Source organism: Penicillium verrucosum (assembly GCF_028828655.1).
Source record: "Penicillium verrucosum strain IBT 35672 chromosome Unknown utg000002l_segment0_segment0, whole genome shotgun sequence".
Taxonomy (NCBI): Eukaryota; Fungi; Ascomycota; class Eurotiomycetes; order Eurotiales; family Aspergillaceae; genus Penicillium; species Penicillium verrucosum.
This window is the reverse complement of record NW_026643211.1, coordinates 5234305-5257777: the sequence shown is the minus strand read 5'-3', so window position 1 is coordinate 5257777 and position 23473 is coordinate 5234305. Positions and strand designations below refer to the sequence as shown.

General features: G+C 50.5%; 9 protein-coding genes across 9 annotated transcripts; 5 read left to right on the top strand and 4 right to left on the bottom strand.

Annotated features, from left to right (window-relative positions):
* Window positions 1-342: 342 nt before the first annotated feature.
* On the bottom strand, window positions 343-1384 carry N7516_007592 (putative short-chain dehydrogenase/reductase family protein; the record flags this gene model as incomplete). The annotated part of the gene is made up of 4 exons (XM_057220312.1): window positions 343-399; window positions 464-647; window positions 698-1237; window positions 1320-1384. 4 exons carry the CDS (start codon window positions 1382-1384, stop codon window positions 343-345), a joined length of 846 nt encoding a protein of 281 aa, XP_057074403.1.
* Window positions 1385-1851: 467 nt separating this feature from the next.
* Window positions 1852-2991, top strand: N7516_007591 (uncharacterized protein; the record flags this gene model as incomplete). The annotated part of the gene is made up of 4 exons (XM_057220311.1): window positions 1852-2284; window positions 2347-2603; window positions 2656-2708; window positions 2784-2991. 4 exons carry the CDS (start codon window positions 1852-1854, stop codon window positions 2989-2991), a joined length of 951 nt encoding a protein of 316 aa, XP_057074402.1.
* A 29-nt stretch (window positions 2992-3020) lies between these two features.
* N7516_007590 (uncharacterized protein) lies at window positions 3021-3560 on the top strand (the record flags this gene model as incomplete). Its single annotated transcript, XM_057220310.1, has 2 exons — window positions 3021-3472; window positions 3530-3560. The coding sequence occupies 2 exons, from the start codon at window positions 3021-3023 to the stop codon at window positions 3558-3560; spliced, it is 483 nt and encodes a 160-aa protein (XP_057074401.1).
* Window positions 3561-4574: 1014 nt separating this feature from the next.
* Window positions 4575-6194, top strand: N7516_007589 (malate synthase; the record flags this gene model as incomplete). Its single annotated transcript, XM_057220309.1, has 1 exon — window positions 4575-6194. One exon carries the CDS (start codon window positions 4575-4577, stop codon window positions 6192-6194), a length of 1620 nt encoding a protein of 539 aa, XP_057074400.1.
* A 999-nt stretch (window positions 6195-7193) lies between these two features.
* Window positions 7194-7875, bottom strand: N7516_007588 (putative IgE-binding protein; the record flags this gene model as incomplete). The annotated part of the gene is made up of 2 exons (XM_057220308.1): window positions 7194-7565; window positions 7633-7875. The coding sequence occupies 2 exons, from the start codon at window positions 7873-7875 to the stop codon at window positions 7194-7196; spliced, it is 615 nt and encodes a 204-aa protein (XP_057074399.1).
* A 1403-nt stretch (window positions 7876-9278) lies between these two features.
* On the top strand, window positions 9279-12608 carry N7516_007587 (beta-glucosidase; the record flags this gene model as incomplete). The annotated part of the gene is made up of 4 exons (XM_057220307.1): window positions 9279-9905; window positions 9971-10133; window positions 10199-12120; window positions 12171-12608. 4 exons carry the CDS (start codon window positions 9279-9281, stop codon window positions 12606-12608), a joined length of 3150 nt encoding a protein of 1049 aa, XP_057074398.1.
* A 315-nt stretch (window positions 12609-12923) lies between these two features.
* N7516_007586 (putative mRNA-nucleus export ATPase (Elf1)) lies at window positions 12924-16506 on the bottom strand (the record flags this gene model as incomplete). The annotated part of the gene is made up of 3 exons (XM_057220306.1): window positions 12924-13142; window positions 13203-15716; window positions 15748-16506. 3 exons carry the CDS (start codon window positions 16504-16506, stop codon window positions 13092-13094), a joined length of 3324 nt encoding a protein of 1107 aa, XP_057074397.1. The 3' UTR covers window positions 12924-13091.
* A 1102-nt stretch (window positions 16507-17608) lies between these two features.
* On the top strand, window positions 17609-19134 carry mcsA (putative citrate synthase Cit1; the record flags this gene model as incomplete). Its single annotated transcript, XM_057220305.1, has 3 exons — window positions 17609-17656; window positions 17718-18863; window positions 18931-19134. 3 exons carry the CDS (start codon window positions 17609-17611, stop codon window positions 19132-19134), a joined length of 1398 nt encoding a protein of 465 aa, XP_057074396.1.
* A 1065-nt stretch (window positions 19135-20199) lies between these two features.
* N7516_007584 (putative very-long-chain acyl-CoA synthetase family protein (CefD1)) lies at window positions 20200-22275 on the bottom strand (the record flags this gene model as incomplete). Its single annotated transcript, XM_057220304.1, has 4 exons — window positions 20200-20617; window positions 20691-22032; window positions 22089-22217; window positions 22266-22275. 4 exons carry the CDS (start codon window positions 22273-22275, stop codon window positions 20200-20202), a joined length of 1899 nt encoding a protein of 632 aa, XP_057074395.1.
* Between the last annotated feature and the right edge of the window lie 1198 nt (window positions 22276-23473).

Below are 23473 nucleotides of genomic sequence, written 5' to 3'. Positions count from 1 at the left end.
TCAGTTAAACGGAAGAAGCGGAATGCGGGGATTCATGACGTGAAAGGTCCGAGGATCGCTGCCGAGGATCGCTCCCGAGGTCATTTATACCTGGAGGTGATCAGACCACATCCAGGCCTCATCATACAATCAATTTTTAGTACAACATATGTTACATTAAAATCATAGTCGAGTCATCGTCTCGTGTGTGTGTGTATATGTGGTCCGCATTAGGAAAAGATCACACCCACCTCTTCATATTCTCTATAATTTATATTGTTAACTTCAAAAATTGTTTCAATTTCCTAGAAGTATCATATGAGAACTGAGACCTTAGGCCTGAAACATGATCATGCAAGCGTCTTAGTGGCCGTTGTTCTGGGGCGCAGGGGTTGCCGGACCCTCCGGGGTCACATAAGCCTGAGATCATTGGTCAGCGTAATTCTGGGGAAATTACCCTCCAGGGCCTACACGTCACACTTACCTTGGACATTCCACCATCGACAACAAAGTCCGTTCCATTCACGAAACTGCTCTCGTCGCTGGCCAGGAAAACTACAGCATGAGCCTGCTCAATGGGTTCACCAAACCGGCCAGTGGGGAAGTGCACCTCCCGACGGTACCGTTTAGCCTGGTCATCACCGAGCCAGTCTTGCAGAAGAGGGGTGCTAAATGGTTGTGAGCTAATACTCAGAAAAATCCAGTCGGAAAAACCTACTTCAAGGGGGCGGGGCACAGAGCGTTGAAACGGAATCCCTCACGGGCATGAACAATAGCCAACTCCCGAGTCATCGCCAGCACCGCACCCTTGCTCGCTGTGTATGCAAGCTGGGGAGTGGCAGCGCCAACCAGGGCGACGACACTAGCTGTGTTGATGATACTGCCACGGGTCTTCTTGTGACGACGTAGACTGAGGACGGCGTGTTTGCTGCCGAACCAGACACCCTTGACATTGATGTTGTGCGTGAGGTCCCAGATCTTCTCGGGGGTATCGATGGCATCTGCATCATTGGAGTGCATGATTCCAGCATTGTTGAAGATCACGTCAGTGCCTCCCCAGCTGTCCTGTGACTCAACCATTGCCTGCACATCCGACTCCTTGGACACATCACATCGGATGGACTCGACTCGAGGGGCGGAAGGAACTACTTCCTTAACTTTTGCTAACGCCTTTGCGAGGGCGGGCTCAGAGACATCGGCCATCAGGACATTAGCGCCCTCACGGGCGAAGAGGATACTGCTTTCGAGACCGATGCCACTATCCACTCCGAAATCGGTTAGGACTTTTGTGATTCTTTTTCCGATATTGTTGTTTTTCGGGGTTCAAATTATAGACATACCCGCCTGCACCTGTGATGATAGCATTTTTGCCTTGGAGACGTCCTTGGGGAGTAGTGGCAGCCATTGTGACCTTATCTTAGAGCTCTGTTTGTACAAATGGGATCTAGGTTAGCAATGACTCACCGCCAAAGCCACAGCAGTGTAATATATGAATGCAAAACGCTAGAGGGGAGGTCACCCACATAGACTGAGAATAATCGAATTAATATGAGAGTTGTCAATATCACCGAGTGTGTTGCGCCGAAGGTATGCGCGGGGCAACCGTGGAGCGTGGATCCCGTTAGGTAAGCGGTGACGATGTTGGCCCGAAGGGGTAAAGCGTCACCGCTATCTCGCTGATAAGCTTCTAAGCTGCCCAGGAGGGCAGTTACGCTGGTCGGAGTCCCCTCAACTTAATTGACCTGATTTATCCGATTCGCCTGGCTTGAAACCTGACTCTTATCGTTCTGTTCCTTCTTTTATCTTCCCCTTCCTTCGTTCTCCACAATAATTTAGATCCCTATACTCCTAATCTCACCCTTTGACACCATCATGTCGAGCCCCGCGGACCTCGAGGTCACAGCCGAGAATGTCGCCGAGATCCTCAAGAGTGATACAAAAGTGAAGGTGGCAGGAGTGGATGTGGATGGCATTCTGCGCGGAAAGCTCATGAAGAAAGACAAGTTCTTATCTATCATCACCGAGGGATTCGGCTTCTGCTCTGTCATCTTCGGCTGGGATCAACATGATGCGACGTATTATAAAGAGTTGGCCATCAGCAACAAGGAGAACGGATACCGCGACCTTGTCGCAGTCCCAGATTTACGCAGTTTCCGTCGCATCCCTTGGGAGAACAATGTCCCCTTTTTCCTCATCAGCTTTTTGGATCCAGACACACGGGAGCCGGTGTGCGCCTGCCCGCGAGGACTGATCAAGACTGCGGCAGCTAAAGCCGAGGCGGCGGGATATCGGGCGATGGCAGGAGGTATGTCGACCGAAGACCAGGCTATGTGCGATTCAATGGCTGATCATAATTACTTTACCCAGCGGAGTATGAATTCTATCAATTTCGCACGCCGGGCAACCATGCTAGCCCCGAACAAGGCGCATCTGCAACAGCCGCCTTCCTCCAGTCCAACCCGGTCGATGCGTTACCACCTGTGACAGAAGGAATGTTTGGTTATTCCCTCACTCGGCCCCTCCACAACCAGGATTACTACTATGGTATCTTCGACGCCTGCGAGCAGTTCCGATGCGATATTGAAGGGTGGCATACTGAAAGTGGACCTGGAGTCTATGAAGCTGTTAGTGACATGAGAAAGTGAATGGGTCGCATTGGGACTAAGCACGTCATAGGCATTACAATTTGGGGAAGCGAAGGATATGGCTGATAAGGCGGGGCTGTTCAAGTAGGATTATTTCTTTGCCAGCAGTTCGGATTGCTCTTTCATAACGGGCCATTGCTAACCAGGATGTTTGCATAGATACGTCGTCAAAGCATTCGGAATCAAGCACGGCATTACCCCATGCTTCATGGCCAAACCCCGACAAGGCCTTCCAGGGAACAGCGGACACATGCACATCTCCCTCGTCACAGCCGACGGAAAGAATGCCTTTATTCGCGATACCCCCGATTCATCCCCCTCTACCCTGATATCGCTCATCTGTCCGACTTGGGGCGACACTTCCTAGCTGGCCTCCTCGTTGGCCTACCGGACATCATGCCGATCTTAGCCCCGACGATCAATTCCTACAAACGCCTGGTAGAGAACTTCTGGGCGCCCGTCACGGTCTCTTGGGGACTGGAGCACCGGGCTGCGTCAATCCGTCTGATCACACCACCGACGGCCAGTCCGAAAGCGACCCGGTTCGAGGTGCGCGTACCAGGTGCGGACACCAATGCGCACCTCGTCCTGGCGGCGATCCTGGCATTGGGATGGCGCGGAGTCGAAAAGAAACTCGAGATCCCTGTGCCGCCTCTTGCCCGAGGCGAGGATATGGGCGGTGCCAGTGATAAGGGTGTGCGTCTGGCCAAGTCTTTGAAGGAGGCTGTCGTTACATTTACACGGCCGGAGAGTATCGCACGGGAAGTCTTTGGTGATTCATTCGTCGAGCACTTTGCTGGAACTCGGGAACACGAGGTGCGCTTGTGGGAAGAGGCGGTGACTGATTGGTATGTGATATCATCTACTGCGATATCCATTTGGATGCTGACTTGACATGTTCACAGGGAGATGAGGCGGTACATCGAGACTGTGTAGATGTTGCATTCCTCTTTATATTGATTTCCCGATTTACAGCAGACGCAGGATCTGGAAGGCATCAGGGGAAGAATTGTACATAGTCGCATTGGCCTAGAGATTGGAGGGTAAAGGCGCGTAAGGGCACGGCAGTAGCAGGGTTACTGTCCCAGATATATACCAAATGACTTTAAACATTCAATCGGAGGTTGATTTGCCACGAAGTTCATATGTTGTGTGTTGTATGTTGAGTCAAGATACGATCTCCCGAGCGACATCACATGCGGTCACATGCCGATGCATACAGGATGACATAGAAAACCGCCGGGACAACTCGGTTCGGATATGACTCTGAGAACCCTGCGATATATGGATGGTTAGAGACAGCCGCGGCTGATTGGAGTTTCCGACGTATACGGATAGTATTCTACCGCCACTTTCGGGTGAAGCAGGGGTGAAGGGTAAGGATAGGGGTTGTTCAAGGCTTTCTGCACTAGTAGATTCAGGAATTGGTCATTATCATTGAATATAAGAGCCAAACTATATAACTGTTAGATTTCCCCAAAACATGACGAGAAATAAATAGAAATAAACAGAAATCAAATAGTCTGATAAGACTCGGTGTGCGGCGAATACCGTTCTAATTGGGAAGTGAGGACGGTGCCGAATCCAACAAATAAGCTTAAAAAGGATGGGGGTGAAGGTGGGAGACGGGGAATGTCGGCCGAGAGGAAGAGTTTCCCGTGGGAAAGTCATTAGTTTGGATTGGGTTTTCAGTTCTGACAAACAGGAAGAGACAAGAGGAAGACACAGGAAGAGACACGGTCAAATGGCAAATTCGGCTTATCATTTGCGGGTCCAGAACAACCGCGGTAACTTTGGGTCTGACGTATTTGATACCCTCGGACAGATGGGCTACAATATCATACATATTATAACTCTTACCCTTTTCCATTCATTCTTGAATTCTTTGAATTGGTCAAATCCTTCTGTGAATAGTATATCATCTATTTACATATTCTATATATACACATCATGTCTCACGTCGATACACAGCTCAAGGATGTCGCTATCCTGGGCGGCATCAATAACGATGCTCGCAAGATCCTAACCAAGGAGGCATGCGCCTTTTTGGCTCTGTTGCATCGCACCTTTAACCCTACTCGTAAAGCTCTCCTCCAGCGCCGCATCGATCGCCAAGCCGAGATTGATAAGGGCAATCTTCTCGACTTCCTCCCTCAGACCAAGCACATCCGTGAGAACGACGCCTGGAAGGGTGCTCCTCCTGCCCCAGGTCTTGTAGACCGCCGTGTCGAGATTACTGGCCCAACCGACCGGAAGATGGTGGTGAACGCGCTGAACTCCGATGTCTGGACTTATATGGCTGATTTCGAGGACTCGAGCGCCCCAACTTGGGACAACATGGTGAACGGTCAGGTCAACCTGTACGATGCTATCCGCCGACAGGTCGACTTTAAGCAAGGTGAAAAGGAGTACAAGCTGCGAACTGACCGCACCCTGCCCACTCTGATTGCCCGTGCCCGTGGCTGGCACCTGGAGGAGAAGCACTTCACCGTGAACGGTGAGGCCATCTCCGGTGGTCTTTTCGATTTCGGTCTGTACTTCTTCCACAACGCTAAGGAGCTGGTCGCCCGCGGTTCCGGTCCTTACTTCTACCTCCCCAAGATGGAGTCGCACTTGGAGGCTCGTCTCTGGAACGACGTCTTCAACCTGTCCCAGGACTACATTGGTCTCCCCCGCGGAACCATCCGTGGAACTGTCCTGATCGAGACCATCACTGCCGCATTCGAGATGGACGAGATCATCTACGAGCTCCGCGATCACAGCTCCGGTCTCAACTGCGGCCGCTGGGATTACATCTTCTCCTTCATCAAGAAGTTCCGCAACCACGCCAACTTCGTCCTCCCCGATCGCTCCGACGTCACCATGACCGTACCTTTCATGGAGTCCTACGTGAAGCTCCTCATCAAGACCTGCCACCGTCGTGGCGTTCACGCCATGGGTGGTATGGCCGCACAGATCCCCATCAAGAACGACCCCGCCGCCAACGACAAGGCCATGGAGAGTGTTCGCGCTGACAAGCTGCGCGAAGTGCGCGCCGGCCACGACGGTACCTGGGTTGCACACCCCGCGCTGGCTGCGATTGCCTCTGACGTCTTCAACACACACATGCCCACCCCCAACCAGCTGTTCGTCCGTCGCGAGGAAGTGAACATCACCGCCAACGACCTCCTCAACACCAACGTCCCCGGCAAGATTACCGAGGACGGCATCCGCAAGAACCTGAACATCGGCCTCAGCTACATGGAAGGCTGGCTCCGCGGCGTCGGCTGCGTGCCCATCAACTTCCTCATGGAAGACGCCGCCACAGCCGAGGTTTCTCGCAGCCAGCTGTGGCAGTGGACCCGACACAACGTCGCCACGGCCGATGGCAAGCGCGTCGATAAGGCCTTTGCACTGCGTCTGTTGCAGGAACAGGCTGATGGTCTGGCGGCTAAGGCGGGCAAGGGAAATAAGTACCAGCTTGCTGCTCGCTACTTCGCTGGCCAGGTTACTGGTGAGGATTACGCTGATTTCTTGACCAGCTTGCTGTACAATGAGATCTCTTCTGCTGGTAGTGCTGCTAAGCTTTGAGTGCGGCGAGGACTTTTATGATGATGAATACCCTTTGTTTCTTTTATCTGGTCTTGACTTCAATATGACCTGATCTACCCATCTGCAGTTAGCATTGTTGTATAAAATTTATTTTTATTTGGTCAATTTTTTACCGGTGTAATATGTAGATGGATTATCTTCCAAGGCGATGGTATTTACATTGCTCCGTTCTCCGTTTGTCCTGCCTTCAAAAGCTCTGGTCCTAGAGCCGGGAAGGTGCCCTTGGATCCCACAGCCAAAGCCCACTGTCCCCGGGTTAGAGCCTACATAGTTATCAAGTTCCTATTTTATCATTGCCAGCTTTGAAAGGCGAGGGTCGGATGAATGGTATAGCCGAGGTGTAATCATCTATTTTACTCACTCGACATCCACACGGCGAAGAGAACCCTTCTATCCATATCCTTTCTCGGCTTAAGTTTATCTTCTGGAAGTCCCATACAACATGGAATTGGGATCTTTTTTTCCTCCTAGTGTTTATATTTGCCTCTCTATTGTATATGATTGAGCATCTAGACACCCTAGCCTAGTCATAGCTCATCATACGGTTCATACAGGTCTAATAACTACTTGTGAGAATGTCCATTTTCTCTCCAGTAGTTGTTGAAGTATGCACTATAAAATGTATGATTAAGAAGGCGTAGGCTTGCTCTGCTCCTCTATCTCAATACCCTTATCATCTTGGTTATAGGATTTATTCCTTTTCACTTGAAAGTTCTCATGTAGATAGTAACAAAGTCATGTAGATATGTAGATATTAATAAAGTAAAATTGACGCTACCATGGGATCTCTCATCAAAAGTCAACCCAGACGGCAACCAACACAGCCATTATACATAAAATTGAGGATAGTGTGATTTGGACGGAATAGCAAAAAGGAATACGATAGAAGTATTCAACCGCATCCTCTATGTCTTTCTCAGGACCACACCTAACAATTATACTGCACAATCCAAATGCCAAGTCACAGGCTCAACCACTTTAGATGTACTCCCAAGCAACAGGGGTGGTAGTGTTAACAGAAACAGCCAGAGCATTGAAACCGAGACAGTCCTCAACCTTGCCAGAAGGAACAGTAGCGTTCTTCAGAGCAGCAAAGACCTGCCACTTAGGGACGGCAGCAGCGGCGCGACGGGTACGGCGGTGGGCAGTGGTACCGTTGGTAGTTGGGCAAGCCATGAAGCCAGCTGCGCCCTGGCCCTTGAAGCTCCAGTGGCCGAAAGAGGTACCGGGGGTGTAGTTGAAGGGGCCATCGGAGGAACCAGCAGGCTCGTAGGCGGAGTGGGGAGAGGTGAAGCGCAGGGCACCCTTGTTATCAACGTAGATGGCCTGGCCACCGGGGACCTCGACGTCCTGGACATAAAGTTAGCGAATTTGAATATTGGAAAGATGCATGGATGCATGGATGGGTATTACTAACCAAGAAGTGACTATTGGCAATCACGGTCTGGTTGGTGTCGGGAACTCCGGGAATGGGTGAATAGGTGTGGGCTTGACCACCGAGCCAGAAGTAGGTACCGTCGGCATTGAGAGGGAGCAGGTGGACGGGAGATGCGGAGCGGGCAGAGATGACGCTGAAGGCAGCATCGGAGCTATTTGCCTGCTTGGAGCCTGGGATGGCAGCCACAAGAGGGGCGAGAGCGAGAAGGGCGGAGAACTTCATTTTGAAGGAGAGAGAATGTGATTGATATTGAGGATGGGGAATTTATCTACAGTAGAACAAGATTTGATGGGATCCATCAGGGTCATATATATAAGATGGACTGAAAAAGGGACCTTCCTAGGCAACTCCATAAGCGGATCCATCTGAGAGATGTTGTGATCGACATTGAAGTACGGATATGGTGGAGCCGGATTCAAGAATCAAGAAAGAGTGTCTTATCTACGGAGTCCGTACACCATGAACCCATTCGGAGTATATGAAGAGGGAAGTATAGGGAGCCATGGGACCCAGAATGGGAAGAAAGCCGAGTTGGGTAGCAGTGAGAATAAACAAGTCACATATACAATATAACGCCATAGAATGCTTTTATCCATTGAGGGATTTGCATTCAGAAACATGACAGGATCGGACTCGGTTGCAGACTTTCCACTGAAGATCGGACTAAATAGATCACTCATCATTGGTCTGTTTCTGTTGTTTACGCCATTGTATTCTTCTTCCAAGGTTCACAGTGTCAATTGACATACGAGCAGATAAAATTAGCAGATGACACCCCAGTTTCTCCAAAACACACACGGCAGGACTCTGAAGATCCCAATAGAAAACCCTGAAGAGGTGTTTCAGAGAAGTTGATGAAAAATTCAGCAGTGATTAAAGATCGACAGGACTTAACGGACGTCCGACAGATTTTATCCGTTAGAAATAAGTAGAAGAAAATGTCCACCTCTTAGCTGCGCCAGATGGGGATCCACGATATCCACATTGTCTCAGGGCACATCATGCTTGACATCATTGTTTTGCCCCGTTGATTCTGGTGGTCTATTGGAGGCACATTGTTAGCTGTTATGTTGCAATTTTGATTTGGAAGGTGTCGAATGTCTTGACTTAATATAGATGATATAAATCATACCCGGAGTTGCTCTATACAACATATGTTGTACAGTCAATTTGACTCCACCAACTTTAATTATTCTTATACATCGATGTACAAAGATGGGATAGTATTATATCACGGATTTCTATGTATAGTTGGATATAATTAGACAGAATATACTTTGTAGCCATCATGCCTCGGAGCTTTGTAGTAGCACTGCCACCATCTTGCCTTATATATGTCTCAACTTTGAGATGTGGAGTCGATGAGGAATAATAATAGAACAGCCCTATCAGGGTAGCCAACCCGTAAAGTGTATAGTGAGTTAGTTAGTTAGTAAGTAAATCACCTAGTTATGTTGTAGGGTGAAGATGCAACTTCCTGACAAAAAGGGGCATTTGATATGATGTCAGTGAGGTCAGGTGACCCACCCTTTTCTCCCTGACGCGTTGAAGATAGAACAAATCGACAAATTTATACTTGATCGTTTTTTTAGAGTGTCTGCGAAATCATGGGCATCGAAGACTGAATGGCTTCCCCACATGCCAAGGCCGGAGCCTCGCGCTCGGTCAAATACTCTAACCCTCCCACGCGTCGCGGCTATACGTCACTTCAGAATCCAACGGTCGAACACTCAACATCAGAGAGCAGTTGGGATAAAAATGATGGATTGGACACTCCTTCGAGTGGAGATGAATCCTCTGAGAAGGCCGATATAAAACTCTTACCTTTGCAACCAAGCAGAGCTCGAGATCCACGACCCTCAAGTTTCAAAGCAAATGACCCGAATTCCACTCCCATCGATGTCCCCAACGACGAGCGCGATGTTTCAAAGCGCATAAAGGATATTCTCGAGGCGGATCGCACTGTGTTGTCGGATTCATTTGCTACAGATCTGGAGGAAGGACACTCAGGCAGAGACTCTCTGGTTCTCAGTGATCGATACAGTGACGACTATGGCATCCCACCTGACAAGGGCTTGCTGTTGAAGAACAAAAAGAGTGAAGATGGGAAAAAAGACTCTAACTGGAGGTCATTGTTCCGTTTGCATTCATGGTGGAACGTTGCCGGCATGTTGACAATCGCCCTACTCGTAGTATGGCTTTCGATCAGGGGACTACCTTGGTCCTCTGTCGGAGCTGCCATTGATGAATTTGTAGGTCTCCCTTCCATTCCAATTAGACATACGCAAATCTAGAAACCAGTCCCTAATAATTACAGCAAGCGGTCCCCTGGTACCCTACTCCCCTTGGTGGAACGAGCGAACAATGGAAGGAAAGCTATGCAAAGGCGCAAGAAATGGTCAAGGAAATGACCCTCGCCGAAAGGGTGAATGTCACAACTGGAACAGGCTGGCAAATGGGACTCTGTGTTGGAAATACCGGTAGGCCCTTGCTATCTTCTCAGTACAACGGCCATGCAAACACTGACACCAACCGTATCATCTAGGACCTGCCGAACTCGTCAAATTCCCTTCCCTTTGCCTACAAGACGGCCCACTTGGACTCAGATTCGCGCAAAACATTACAGCCTTCCCCGCAGGGATCACCACGGGAGCGACATGGAACCGCGAGCTTATGCAAATGCGAGGCTTTGCTCTAGGAAAGGAAGCGCGGCTGAAAGGGGTGAACATCGTACTCGGTCCATCCATGGGGCCGCTTGGTATGATGCCTGCCGGTGGCCGTAATTGGGAGGCATTTGGTTCAGATCCAGTTTTGCAAGGCGTCGCCGCGGCTGAGACAATCCGGGGTATCCAGCGGAACGGGGTCATGGCCACGGCGAAACATTTCATTGGAAATGAACAAGAACACTTCCGTCAGTCATTTGAATGGGGTACTCCAACTGCGCTCTCGTCGAATATAGATGATCGCGCATTGCACGAGGTATTTGCCTGGCCCTTCGCTGAGAGTGTACGTGCCGACGTGGCTAGCGTTATGTGCTCATACCAAATGGTCAACAACAGCTATGCTTGCGAGAATAGTAAACTCATTAATGGTATTTTGAAAGATGAGCTTGGCTTCCAGGGATTCGTTCAGTCAGACTGGCTGGCTCAGCGTTCAGGCGTTCACAGCGCTATTGGAGGCCTGGATATGAGCATGCCCGGCGATGGCCTTCATTGGGCGGATGGTGTTCCGCTCTGGGGAAGTGAACTGACCCGTGCAGCATTGAACACGTCTGTTCCTATGGAGCGCTTGAACGATATGGTCACTCGCATCGTGGCCGCCTGGTACCATTTACGACAGGACTCCTGGGAACTTCCTGCACCCGAGCGTGAAGGCGGGCCGAACTTCTCATCCTGGACGAAAGAGCGGGTCGGACATCTATACGAAGGCTCACCGGATAAGGATGCAACGGGTGTGGTCAACAAATTCGTCAACGCACAGGGAACAGGCGAGCATGCTCATTCTATTGTTGCTCGCCACATCGCTGCAGAAGGCACTGTGCTTCTGAAAAATATCAATACTACCCTTCCGCTCTTGCGCACACAATCCGCACCCGATCGCAAATACCGGGTTGGTGTATATGGCGAAGACGCTGGCCCCGGCCAAGGACCGAACGCTTGTGTTGATCGAGGATGTAATCAAGGAACCTTGGCCTCTGGTTGGGGTAGTGGGGCTGTAGACTTCCCATACTTGGTCAGCCCATGGGAATCACTGCAGCATGCGTGGTCGAAAGACTCTGTCGATGTTAAAGCTTACTTGACGAACAATGTTGCAGTTCAAGACCTCGCAGAGCAGGACCTCTGTTTAGTCTTTGTCAACGCAGATGGGGGCGAAGGATTTATCCGCAGTGACGGCATTGACGCCGACCGGAATGACCTCTTTCTACAAAAGAACGGCACTCAGTTGGTAGAGGGGGCAGCCAAGCACTGCGGCGGTGGCCAAGGTAAAACTGTCGTTGTTGTACACTCCATCGGCCCCGTTGTGATGGAGTCTTGGATTGACCTTCCTGGTGTCCACGCTGTACTGTATGCCAATTTACCCGGGCAAGAAAGCGGGAATGCATTGGTGGACGTTCTATTTGGAGATGTCGATGCAAGTGGACGGCTGCCATACACCATCGGACGAAGTCTAGAAGACTACGGCCCAGGGGCGCAAGTCCTATACGAGCATCCAGACCCCTCCGTTCCACAGGTAGATCTCGACCAGGGCCTGTATATTGATTACCGTTATTTCGATAAGTTCAACATCACCCCCCGGTTCGAGTTCGGCTTCGGCCTATCATATACAACATGCGACTACTCCGCACTGAGCATTGAAAAACTGCAGAAGAAGTCCCAATGGCCATCCAAACGGCCCATAGACGAAGTTGAACCCCCCCGCATACGACAACAAACAGAGCAACCCAACCAGCAGTCTATTCCCCCCCAGGTTTCCGTGCACTCCGCAAATACATCTATCCCTACCTCGCCACCCTGGAGGGAACCGAACCGGGCCCATATCCGTACCCGGAGGGATACAACAAACGCCAGAACCCATCTGCCGCAGGCGGCGGACCGGGCGGGAATCCATCTCTGTATGAGCCCATGCTGGAGCTCACCATCGAAGTGACAAACACCGGTACGCGCACAGGACAAGACGTGATCCAGGTATACGTTTCCTTCCCAGAAGATGTCGCCGAGCATCGTGGAATGGGCTGGATCCGTGAGTCCATTGAGTTCCCTGAACGTGTCCTGCGGAATTTTTCAAAGGTTCTCCTGCAACCGGGTGAGACGAAAAATGTCAAGATGATGTTGACTCGGAAGGATCTCAGCTATTGGAGTGTTCGTGCGCAGAACTGGGTGTTGCCTATCGAAGGTAAATTCCGTATCTGGGCTGGACGTAGTTCTAGGGATTTGCCGCTCGTGGTCGAATTTTGATCCTTTACTCCGTACAGGACTTAGAATACTGTTGCTGCTATGACATTGGAGGTCTATAGCTACCGTCAGTCATTAATTCAGGATCCATGATTTCCCAAATGTGTATAGGTAACTACAGTAAGCCATAAGTTGCTGAGACCAATGGACATGATGATGTATATTTATCCTATTGAGTAGGGCCATGTAGGGCCATGTAGGGCCATGTAGGGCTTGTAAAGTAAACCAAAATCAAATAACGTAAACTTTTTGTTTTGACATGGTAGATGATGCACTAAGGTATCTGTCGGAAACATGTACAGTACTGGCGAAAACGGCACTTAAAACGAAATCTATGCCGGAAAAATGAGAACAGAACGCCGAAACACCGTCTATCAGATCCAATGCAGACCGAAACATTAACATGGTGCTCATGATGCGAGGATATAATCGGAATTATTCTCTCAGCGATTACGAATCATAATGTTGAAGCACGCGGAAGCACGTCTATTCGTCGTCGGAGTCCGCGGGCTTGGGGGTACCCTTGGGGGAGTTCAACTAGAAAAAAAGGGTTAGCATACTGTGGAAAGTAGAGATATATTAACATGAGCAACTCACCCATTCGATATAGCGCAGACGACGGCGGGTCTCACGCTCCTTCTGTTGAGCACGGGTCATCTTCTTCTTCTTCTTAGCGCGGAACTTGAGGTCGCCTTCATCGCCAGAGTTGACGGCAGATGGGGCGGCACTGGTAACGGCCGAGCCAGTGGCGGGGGTACCAGGACCAGAAGGCGAGTTGGCAGCGCTGTCCTCGAAGCGGTCGAGGCTGACGGCATTGTTGGTACGGCTGACAACACGGCCATCGGCAATGTGCATCTGCTCGGGGCAGAGGGCGCCCACGAACTCCTCGTTGTGAGAAATCATAACAACACCACCCTTGAAGTCACGGATGGCAACGGCCAAACCACCGAGCGAGTCACGATCCAAGAAGTTAGTCGGCTCGTCCAGGACCAGCAGGTGGGGGTTGTTCCACATGGCACCAGCAAGCACGACCTTGACCTTCTGACCACCAGAAAGACCGGAGATCTCGTTGTGGTTGGCGATCTCGGGGTCCATACCAATGTCCTCGAAGTGCTTGGTGATGGTCTTGGGGTCAAGAACACGGAAGCCCAGACCTTCACGGGAAGCCTCGTGATCGTCGAACTCCTGAACCAGCTTGAAGAAACCGAGCTCGAGCAGGGTCTCACGCGAGATCATGGTGTTGTACTTGGGGAGAAGGCCAACCCACTTGACCTCATACTGGAAGGACTTCTTCCACTTCTGACGACCAATCAAGGTCTCGATGCGACGGCCACCGCGGCCATCACCCAGGTCAACTGGCTTCTCCAGCTGTGCCTTGTCCTCTTCAGTGAGGATACGGGTCTGCTTCATGAACACTTCACGATCGTCACCGTTGGCGTAACGCCACTGGAGGTACTGGCTGGGAGTCTTCTCCAAGTGCATCTCCACGTGCTCCAGAGCGTGCTGCTTGATGTAACCGATACGCAAGTTGGGGTGCTTCTCCACCTTTCCGCCCTGAGGAATGGTCTCACCAGTCAGGATCTTGATGAAAGTAGATTTGCCGGCACCGTTTCCACCAATGATAGCGACACGGGAGGAAAGCGTAAGCGACAGCGAGGCATCGTGCAGCGAGGGGCGGGGGGCACCCGGGTAGGTGTATGAGACGTTGGTCAAGCGCATAATGGCGCGAGTCATGGACTTGATACCAGACAAGATACCGGGGGGAGGGAACTTGAACTGCACATTGGATGCGGACAGAGTGTAGTAACTCTTGCCCTCGGGCTTCTGCCTGACGAATTCGGCAAGGTTACCCTTGTAGCAGACAAGCTTCTTGCCCTCGTAGTGGTAGATATCCGTGCAGACTTCATCGAGGAAACCGGAGTCGTGACTGACGATCAGACTGGTGATCTCAGTGTGCGACCTAAGGTACTCCTGCAGCCACTTGACGTTTGCCACATCCAAGTGGTTAGTAGGTTCGTCCAGCAGGAGAACATCAGCCTTCTGGAGCATAGCACGGGCCAAAGCCAGCTTCATCTTCCAACCACCGGATAGCGAGCCCACGGGCTGGGACTGGCGGCCCTCGGGGCCATCGGTGAAGCCGAACTCGAGGAGAACCTCACAAATGTGATCCATGCCCTGAGAAACAATCTTGGGGTCCTTGGCAACATACTCAAGGATGGTCAGGTTGGCGTCTTCACCCTGGTTGTGCTCCACGAAGCAAGTGCGGACCTCATCCTGGGGCGGGAAGCCTTCCAGCTTCTCGTTGGCGATACTGCGCATGAGGGTAGACTTGCCGGCACCGTTGCGACCACAGAGACCGTATCGGTGACCCTTGAGGAGACGCAGGTTGGTGTGGGACAGAAGGAGCATACCTCCGTAAGCAAGAGAGAAATCGGCGTTGACGATCTCAACATCATTGGGGTCTTCGGGGGCGGGCTTGCCGAACTTGATCTCATCCTCTGCAATGTAGTGGGACTGGACAGCAGTGGCAACGGCCTCTCTATTGCCATCCGCAAGCAGGCCGCGGAGGTATGGGTCAATGCGGTCGGGGACACGGTCGTGCATGCGGGAGTTGATGTCCTCGCGGACCATACTGGCAATGTAGTTCTTGGCCAGATCCTGCAGCTTGGAGTCACCAGAGCCACCCAGCCCACCGTGCTCCTGAATCTTTGCATTCAGCACATCCAGGACCTCCTCAGGGGTGGTCTTAGAGACGGAACCTGAGGCAAGATGACTGTCCCCCATGGCAGTCTCGATAACGTCGAGAGCACGTGCGGCGAGCTCACGAACCTCGGGCAGGGAGGCGGTCTCCTTGACCGACTTCACACCAGGCTGGAGCTTGGGGAGGAAAGTACGAGCTTCGGTGGGATCGTGGACCAGCTTGGTCAAGTTCTCCACAACGACAACGGTTTGGCGAAGAGTTTCTTGGGGAGTAGCCGGGGTATTGAGGGATCGGGCGAGCAGAGGAGTGAGCATGGCCAACACGGGGGATGTGACGATGGCGACGAAGGTGGTCTGGGATAGAGCGTGAATCGCCTTCTGGAGAATCTGAGCGGAGGGGTTCTCCATAGTCTTGATCAAAAGAGGAATGCGGGGGGGCAACATCGTCGTTGGACAGAAGGGTGGTGAGGGCAGTCATGGTCTTGCAAGACTGCTTGGTCACTTCGCCCTTGAGGTCGTGCATGCCGGACTCAACAATGGGAATGAGCTCCTTCAGGGTCTTGCCCATAGATTCGCGCAGCAAGTCCTTCTGGCGCTCCTCGTCCTTGGTACCCTTGCCCAACTGCGCCTTGACCGCCATCTTTTCGATAAGCGAGTAGGCACCGACAAAGCCTTGCCACTTGCCAGATCCCTTGGACAGGTAGCGCTCGAGGGCGGGAATCAGACTGTTGACCATGGCCTCGGGGCTGAGACATCCGAAAAGCGCATCGATGGCGTATTGGGCAGCATCGCGCACAACGGCACCTTTGTCAGACAGGGCATCCAGGGCAATGTCAAAGATGCCTCCGTCGTGCAGGAGGAAAACGGCTTCACTCAGAGGGAACTCTCGGGGGAAGCGCTCGAACAAAGCACCAATAATGAGCATGGCACTTTCGCGCTTGGCACCATTCTTCTTATCGGAGGCAGCCTTGCGGACAGTGGCGAGAACATCGTAGTTCAGCAGGCCTGCACAGCCGGCACCCTGTATGAGCAGGTTGGTCAAGGCATATGAACCATCAAGGGACTTCTGGGAGGAGTCGGATGTGAAGATAGTGTCGAGGGAGGAAGAAATCTCCTCGGAGGTGGGGGGCACGCCGGAGGGGCCCTTTGCGACGACGGTCGGCATAGCGGGAGTCTCAGAGGAGGAGACAATGTGTGGCATTTTCCAGAGAATCAGAGAGTCGATGATCGAGTGTCGATATCAAAGAGAGATATCGGAGAAAAACGATAGGGAAATGAAGCCCTTGGGAAGAGAGGGGCAATTCGACCTAACGGAAGATAAAGAAACTGTTCACAGCGCAAGTCGCGCACACAAACAGAATGAGTAAAATCAGGTTGAATCGTAGAGTATATACAAGACGATTCTCAGAAAACCCAGAAGACCCGAAACACAACGAAAAAAAAGAAACACAAAGAGGGGAGAGTGATCTAAAAAGAAGTAAAAACAATCTTTGCCATCCTCGATTGCTGACCCACCGACGACCGAATTTTTTTTTTTGTTGCTTACTCATCCAATCAGCGGGCCAGGCGGCGCCATGGGACAAAAAGGCGTCTAACCCGATTTGTCTGATTGGATCAGTGACTTCGCCGCCTTGATGCCTTGATGCCTAAAGAGAACTGAGTGCCTTATGCCTGAGGCATTAACTGACATTTGTACGTTCCGCCTGAAGCGTTTACCTTCTACGTCACAAACAAGTTACAGGTACATAGTCAACGCTTCTGACGGGTGAATGGATGTTCTTTTTTATTATTTTTTAGCCTGGCAATTCACCGAGCCCAATTCGACAAGGAAAAAGTTCCCTTTAGTCTTATCTCCGTCAATCCGAAATAAGGTCAGCCTTCACCAAGTATGTAGATATTATATAACACAAATGGAAATAAAAAGATATAATACCACTGCTCCGTAGACTATAGTGAATTATCAAGAAAATAACCCATATGGTCATTGATATTCGTCTTGTCGGTACATTTCATTCGTTGTCCAACGGAGCATATCACAGCCGACATGGCCGCATGGCCCCGGGCCTCGGTAGACACAAACCCCTGTGCCCCGCGTCCAACCGACCTGCATTCGGTCCAAGTCGATCATCAAGTCTGACTCTTTCCTGCTCTTCTTTCTGTGTATTCACCATCTTCAGTTCCAACAACATTCATTCAATTGCTGTTCGTTCAGCTTGATCCTCTCTCATAACCTCTTTCATCCCCGCAATTCAACTCCACCCCCGCAAATCCACCCCCGGACTCCATCAGCACAACAACACAAAATGGCCCTTAGCTGGAGATCAACCCGTCATGTCTCTAAGCTTGCCCAGGTGAGTTTGAATGAGGATTTCATATATTATTTGATTTTCCAAGTTCTCTGACTCTTTCTAGGCAGCACGACCTGTCCTCTCGGCACGTCACTATGCGACCGCCGAGCCCGACCTGAAGACCACCTTAAAGGAGGTTATCCCAGCCAAGCGGGAGCTCCTTAAGAAGGTCAAGGCTCAGGGTGATGATGTGATTGGTGACGTGAAGGTCGGAAATGTCATTGGTGGTATGCGTGGCCTCAAGGCCATGCTCTGGGAGGGCTCCGTCCTCGACGCGGATGAGGGAATCCGCTTCCACGGCAAGACAATCAAGGACTGCCAGAAGGAACTTCCCAAGGGCACCACTGGCACAGAAATGCTACCTGAGGCCATGTTCTGGCTGTTGCTGACTGGCCAGGTGCCCTCCACGGGCCAGGTTCGTGCCTTTTCGCGCGAGTTAGCCGAGAAGTCCGAACTTCCCTCCTACATTCTGGACCTGATCAAGTCTTTCCCAGCCTCAATGCACCCCATGACTCAGTTGTCAATTGCTGTGGCAGCTCTCAACACCGAATCCAAGTTCGCCAAGGCCTACGAGAATGGTATCAACAAGGCCGACTACTGGGAACCCACCTTTGACGACTGCATCTCCCTCCTTGCCAAGATTCCCCGTGTGGCGGCACTTGTCTTCCGTCCCAATGAAATTGATGCCGTTGGTACCCAGAAACTCGACGCCGCTCAGGATTGGTCGCACAATTTCGCAGAGCTGCTGGGCAAGGGTGGCTCAGAGTATGCTGACTTCCACGACCTACTCCGTCTTTACCTCGCTCTGCACGGTGATCACGAAGGTGGTAACGTGTCAGCCCATGCGACCCACCTCGTTGGAAGCGCCCTGAGCGATCCCTTCCTGAGCTACAGCGCTGGTCTCCTCGGCCTAGCGGGCCCACTCCACGGCCTGGCAGCCCAGGAGGTTCTCCGCTGGGTGAATTCCATGCAGGAAAAGATTGGAACCAAGTTCACCGATGAGGATGTTCGCACATATCTCTGGGATACTCTCAAGTCAGGTCGTGTGGTCCCTGGATATGGTCACGGCGTTCTGCGCAAACCTGACCCTCGTTTCGAGGCTCTGATGGACTTTGCAGCCACCCGCCCTGACGTTCTTGCCAACCCGGTATTCCAGTTGGTAAAGAAGAACTCGGAGATTGCTCCTGGTGTTCTTACTGAGCACGGAAAGGTATGTCCAATGGCAATCTAACATCCTGTATTCCTTTCTCAGCTAATGCTTTGTTACTTTTCTACAGACCAAGAACCCATACCCCAACGTCGATGCCGCTAGCGGTGTCCTCTTCCATCACTTTGGCTTCCAACAGCCCCTTTACTACACTGTTGCTTTTGGTGTCAGCCGTGCTCTTGGTCCCCTGACTCAGCTGATCTGGGATCGGGTTCTTGGCATGCCCATTGAGCGTCCCAAGAGCATCAACCTTTTGGGCCTGCTCAAGAAATAAACGTTGGCATAGTTGCCTGGTGCGACCCAAAACTCGTTGGCCTCGATGGTTCAAAACGATGAATTTGATATGAAGCGAGCTTTCCTACTTTTTGATTTTGTTCTCTTTTTGCTTGAAGGAGCTGCTCTTACTTTTGCTCTCCCGTTTATGTCCTTAGACAGAAATACGTCCATAGACTACTTGCTTTCGCAAACGTCTGCTCAATTAGACTTCGACTCTGAGCCGGTCGTCTTTATGTGACTTTCTGCATAGATAACAACGCTTTCAGACCACCTTCAGATCAGACCACCTTTAGATTTGAAATTTACCAAGTGATATATCTAAAAGTTCAGTCCCTTGTAACATGACATCCCCCACTTAATCATGACAGCTTCCGCTGAAGGGGCCGTTATGAAATCTCTTGTGGCATGAACAGGAAAAACGAAGTGTCACATGCAGTAGAAGGCAGTGTTCATTGACATGCCCAGCAAGAAGCAGATGTGGTACAGATATATCAGGCCTGTGTGAATATGCACGTAGGATTGACATAGGCAACGAACCCAGACGAGGAAGGGGTTATCCGACCCTTGAACATGGTTACGATTCACTCACATTTTCCCATTGCTGGTGTAGACACACCGTAGTCTTACAGAAAAAGCGTATTACAACATGTGCGTTGGCAGACAGCATGGGGAATATGATAGTTGTGTTTATATGGCATTCCCAACACTCCATCGGATGAGTCTACCAGGTATAAATAAAGTGTGGGGATCAAAGAGGTCCAGACCATTGGAAGTTCCATGGTTCTACCTCAATCATACCCATGGATGTAGGTCCCAGTCATGCACATCACATTTTAGCATCATCGTCGATATCAAGTGATACTCGGATGGTAAGGGCATTGGTTGTTGCAGCATGGATTGAGCCGTTGAAGAGTTCAATCAAGTTATAGAGTTGATAATTGATTGATTAACCCCAATATGAATATGAACCAGAAGGAACATGATGAATAGCATGCTAATATGTTCGAGAAATAGAATTGGGGGTCATAATAACGGATAGCGAAGAAGGAATCTAATCATCACCTCACAACCGAGCACTCCCAGTCGACAATTGCTCCCACTCTTTCTGTCCATACGGTGAATAGCTCTCGTCACCAGGCGCAATCCACAAGAAGTGGTCATCTTTACCCTCAGGGGCTTTAGTTCCAATTAAGGTAGTATCAACCCCCTCATCCCGAAGCGGCACTTTGTTTTGCTTATGGTTGTGAATATGAGTGGGATTCTCCACGATGCGAAGGAACAGGGGCACAGCATATTTCGGCAGCTTGGAGCGTACGAATCTCGCCAGTTCTGTGTAATCAAATGCCTGACGAGCATCTGGGCTAATTTGAATTGCTGCACACCCGGCTCGTCCCTCGTGATTGGGAAGACGGACGCCGTAGACGTTGGCTTCGGTGATGCCAGGGAATTGGCCTAGAACCTCTGAAACCTCGGCAGTTGCTCTGTTACATTAACACTATAGTTAGCCTTTGCGTCCAAATTCACACCCACATCTTAGGTTGTGTTGCAACTTACACGTTCTCGCTCTTCCAGCGGAAAGTATCTCCAAGTCGATCGAGGAAGTACCAACGGCCATCGCTCTGCCGACGCAGAGCATCGCCAGATCGATAATAGAGGTCCCCCTTCTTGAACACATCCCGTAAGAATTTCTTATTGGTCGCCTCATCATTGTGCCAATACCCCTGGAAAGCTTCTTCACCGGGAACTTTAACGATAATTTCCCCTCCTTGTTCATACGGAGCGCGAACCGCAAAGCCGGTCTCAGAATCCCGCAGAATGTCTCCAGTCTCAGGGTCAATGGCAACAGGAATAAAGACATTATGCAATATACCACGCATGATCAAACCATGGTGACCGACACTGCCAGACGTGAAAGGACCGCGATTGTAGTTGAAGAGACCAAAGACACCTTCTGTGCTATTAAAGAACTCCCCAACTTCAGCGACTCCAAACCGCTCACGGAACCGCTCCCAAATATCCGGCCGGAGACCGTTACCGTACATACAGCGGACCTTGTGATTCCGGTCTTGAGGCGATGGAGGCGGCGCGAGCAAATAACGAGCAGTCTCGCCAACATACACGAACGTAGTCGACTCTGAGTCGCGAACATCTTTCCAGAATCTACTGACGCTAAACTTGGGCGCGATCGCGATGCTCAGTCCCATTACCAGACATGAGATCATGGAAATAGCTGCCGTGCCATGGTACAAGGGCATACAGCTGTACCAGCGATCGCCGGCTGGGCCGGGCGTGTCTCGCACCAGGGCACGGCGGACGAAGAGAGTGGTATAGAGTCTGGACATTGTAAACGCACAGCCCTTGGGCATACCCGTGGTGCCAGAGGTATATAGGAGAATTGCCGGGAAGTCACCGGCTACATGCTTGCTCAGCTCCTTGGGCGGGAGCGTTGTTGGGAAAGTACTGACATGCGCCTTCAAGGAGCTATCCAGGGTCATCGGCTTCATTCCCAAATTGCCTGTAATCGCGTCGAGGCTTTCTTCGACGCGGGCGGCACAGTCGGCATCTTCGTCGACAAGCAGAATGGTCGCATCGCTGATCTTTAGACAGTGTAGTAGTGCGGCGCCGGTGAGGTTGTAATTTATGGCGGCGGGGGCGCAGCCAATACTCCAAAGGGCCACCCATGCGACGATGTACTCGTTACTGTTCTGGAGGTAAAGGGCCACGAGGTCGCCTTTCTTCACGCCCTGTGATAAGTAGAAATGGGCATATTGGCAGGCTTGGTCTTGGAGTTCTCGGTAGGTGTATGATCTCTCTCGAGTCCAGAGACAGATCATGTCGGGATATTTCTTGACGGTCTGCAGTAGGACGAACCACGGATTCCCTTGGTTTTGACTAACTAAAAAATTGGTCAGTATGTGGGTTGCAATCGCCGGAATATTGTTATAATCATACTGGCATTGGCATATTGTCGTTCTGCATGCTTCACCGTGACCAAACTTGATATATCCTTCTGGATATGAAACTTGGCATTCAAATATCCTGCGACTGTAGCTCCTCCGACGAGAGCAGCGGCAGCGGTTCCTATCATTTGTCAATAAGATCAATTGTGATCATCGTTTCATCACGCACCTATATCCATCTTCCCAATTTGACCTTGGTTTTGTATACAAGTAGCTAAGGGAGTTATCAGTTTAACAATATAAGTATACAAATGAGGGGATCTCAGTGCTTAACCGTTGACCTCGGCATAAATTAGTCTCCGCACTTTTGGCCTCTGGCCAGTCAGGGGACGATTAGATATTTTAGCCAATATTAATCTCAATTTGATTGGTCAATTTGGCTGGGATTCCCCATAAATGAAATGCGGGGGAGGTTAATTATAATCCTGGCCTCGGTCGTATACTAGTAGATCCATAATAATATTAATTTCACGCTGGAGGAACTTTGCAGCTAAATGACACTAGCCAAAAAGGTCAAATATAGAGAGGTGGCGATGATTACGGTCCCCTAAGTGTTGATATATATCAAGCCATTTCTCCACCGTCAAGCATGAGTAGATGTTACACCGTCGGTATATATTCCAGGGTTAGGGATCGTTTATTACTTGCTTTTTTTTTCTTTCTTTTCAATGCACCATATTTTCAAGAAGTCAGGAGAAGAGAGGGACCAATGCAACCGTATCGGATCTTGAAGAAGGGAAAAGAAGAAGAGGGAGAGGGGACTATGTAGCTGGCAGTCCTGCCACAGGGTCAGATGACACCGATATCAACACATGTTCCTTTGATTCCGTGGACTTTGTTTTGTATAACTGGGCATATCGCAAAATAACACCAAGATATATTTAAATCTGATATAGCCTTGGGGGAATCGCCGGTTCAGCCACCCGCAGCAAAGAAGACCGTAAGAGTTACTATAAATGTACGGATATATATAGTTGTTGTAGTCTGTATATTTGCGAGACGTCGGGGTAGTGAATACTACTACTACTGTACGGTATACGGTAGATTAGATTGGGCCACACGAGAGACTTTCTATCTGAACATCCGTATACACCACACACCTCGTCACGAACATGTCGCGACTCCATGTCTTACAATAAATAAACCATCGTGGAAGCCAAATAGACAATCCCACCTTTATCAACTATGCTATACCCCCGTCTCTCGCAATTAAAACTACGATCTCTACACTGCTTCAAGAAAGGTGATGAACAGTAACTTTTTACCACCCCAGCTCCCAGCGTCCCCCCCCGGTTTTACCAGTTGCCTTCAATCAATAATGAATGACTTATTTGGTTGGCTGTGTGTAAATCAGAATTTAGTGCCGACGTGATATGC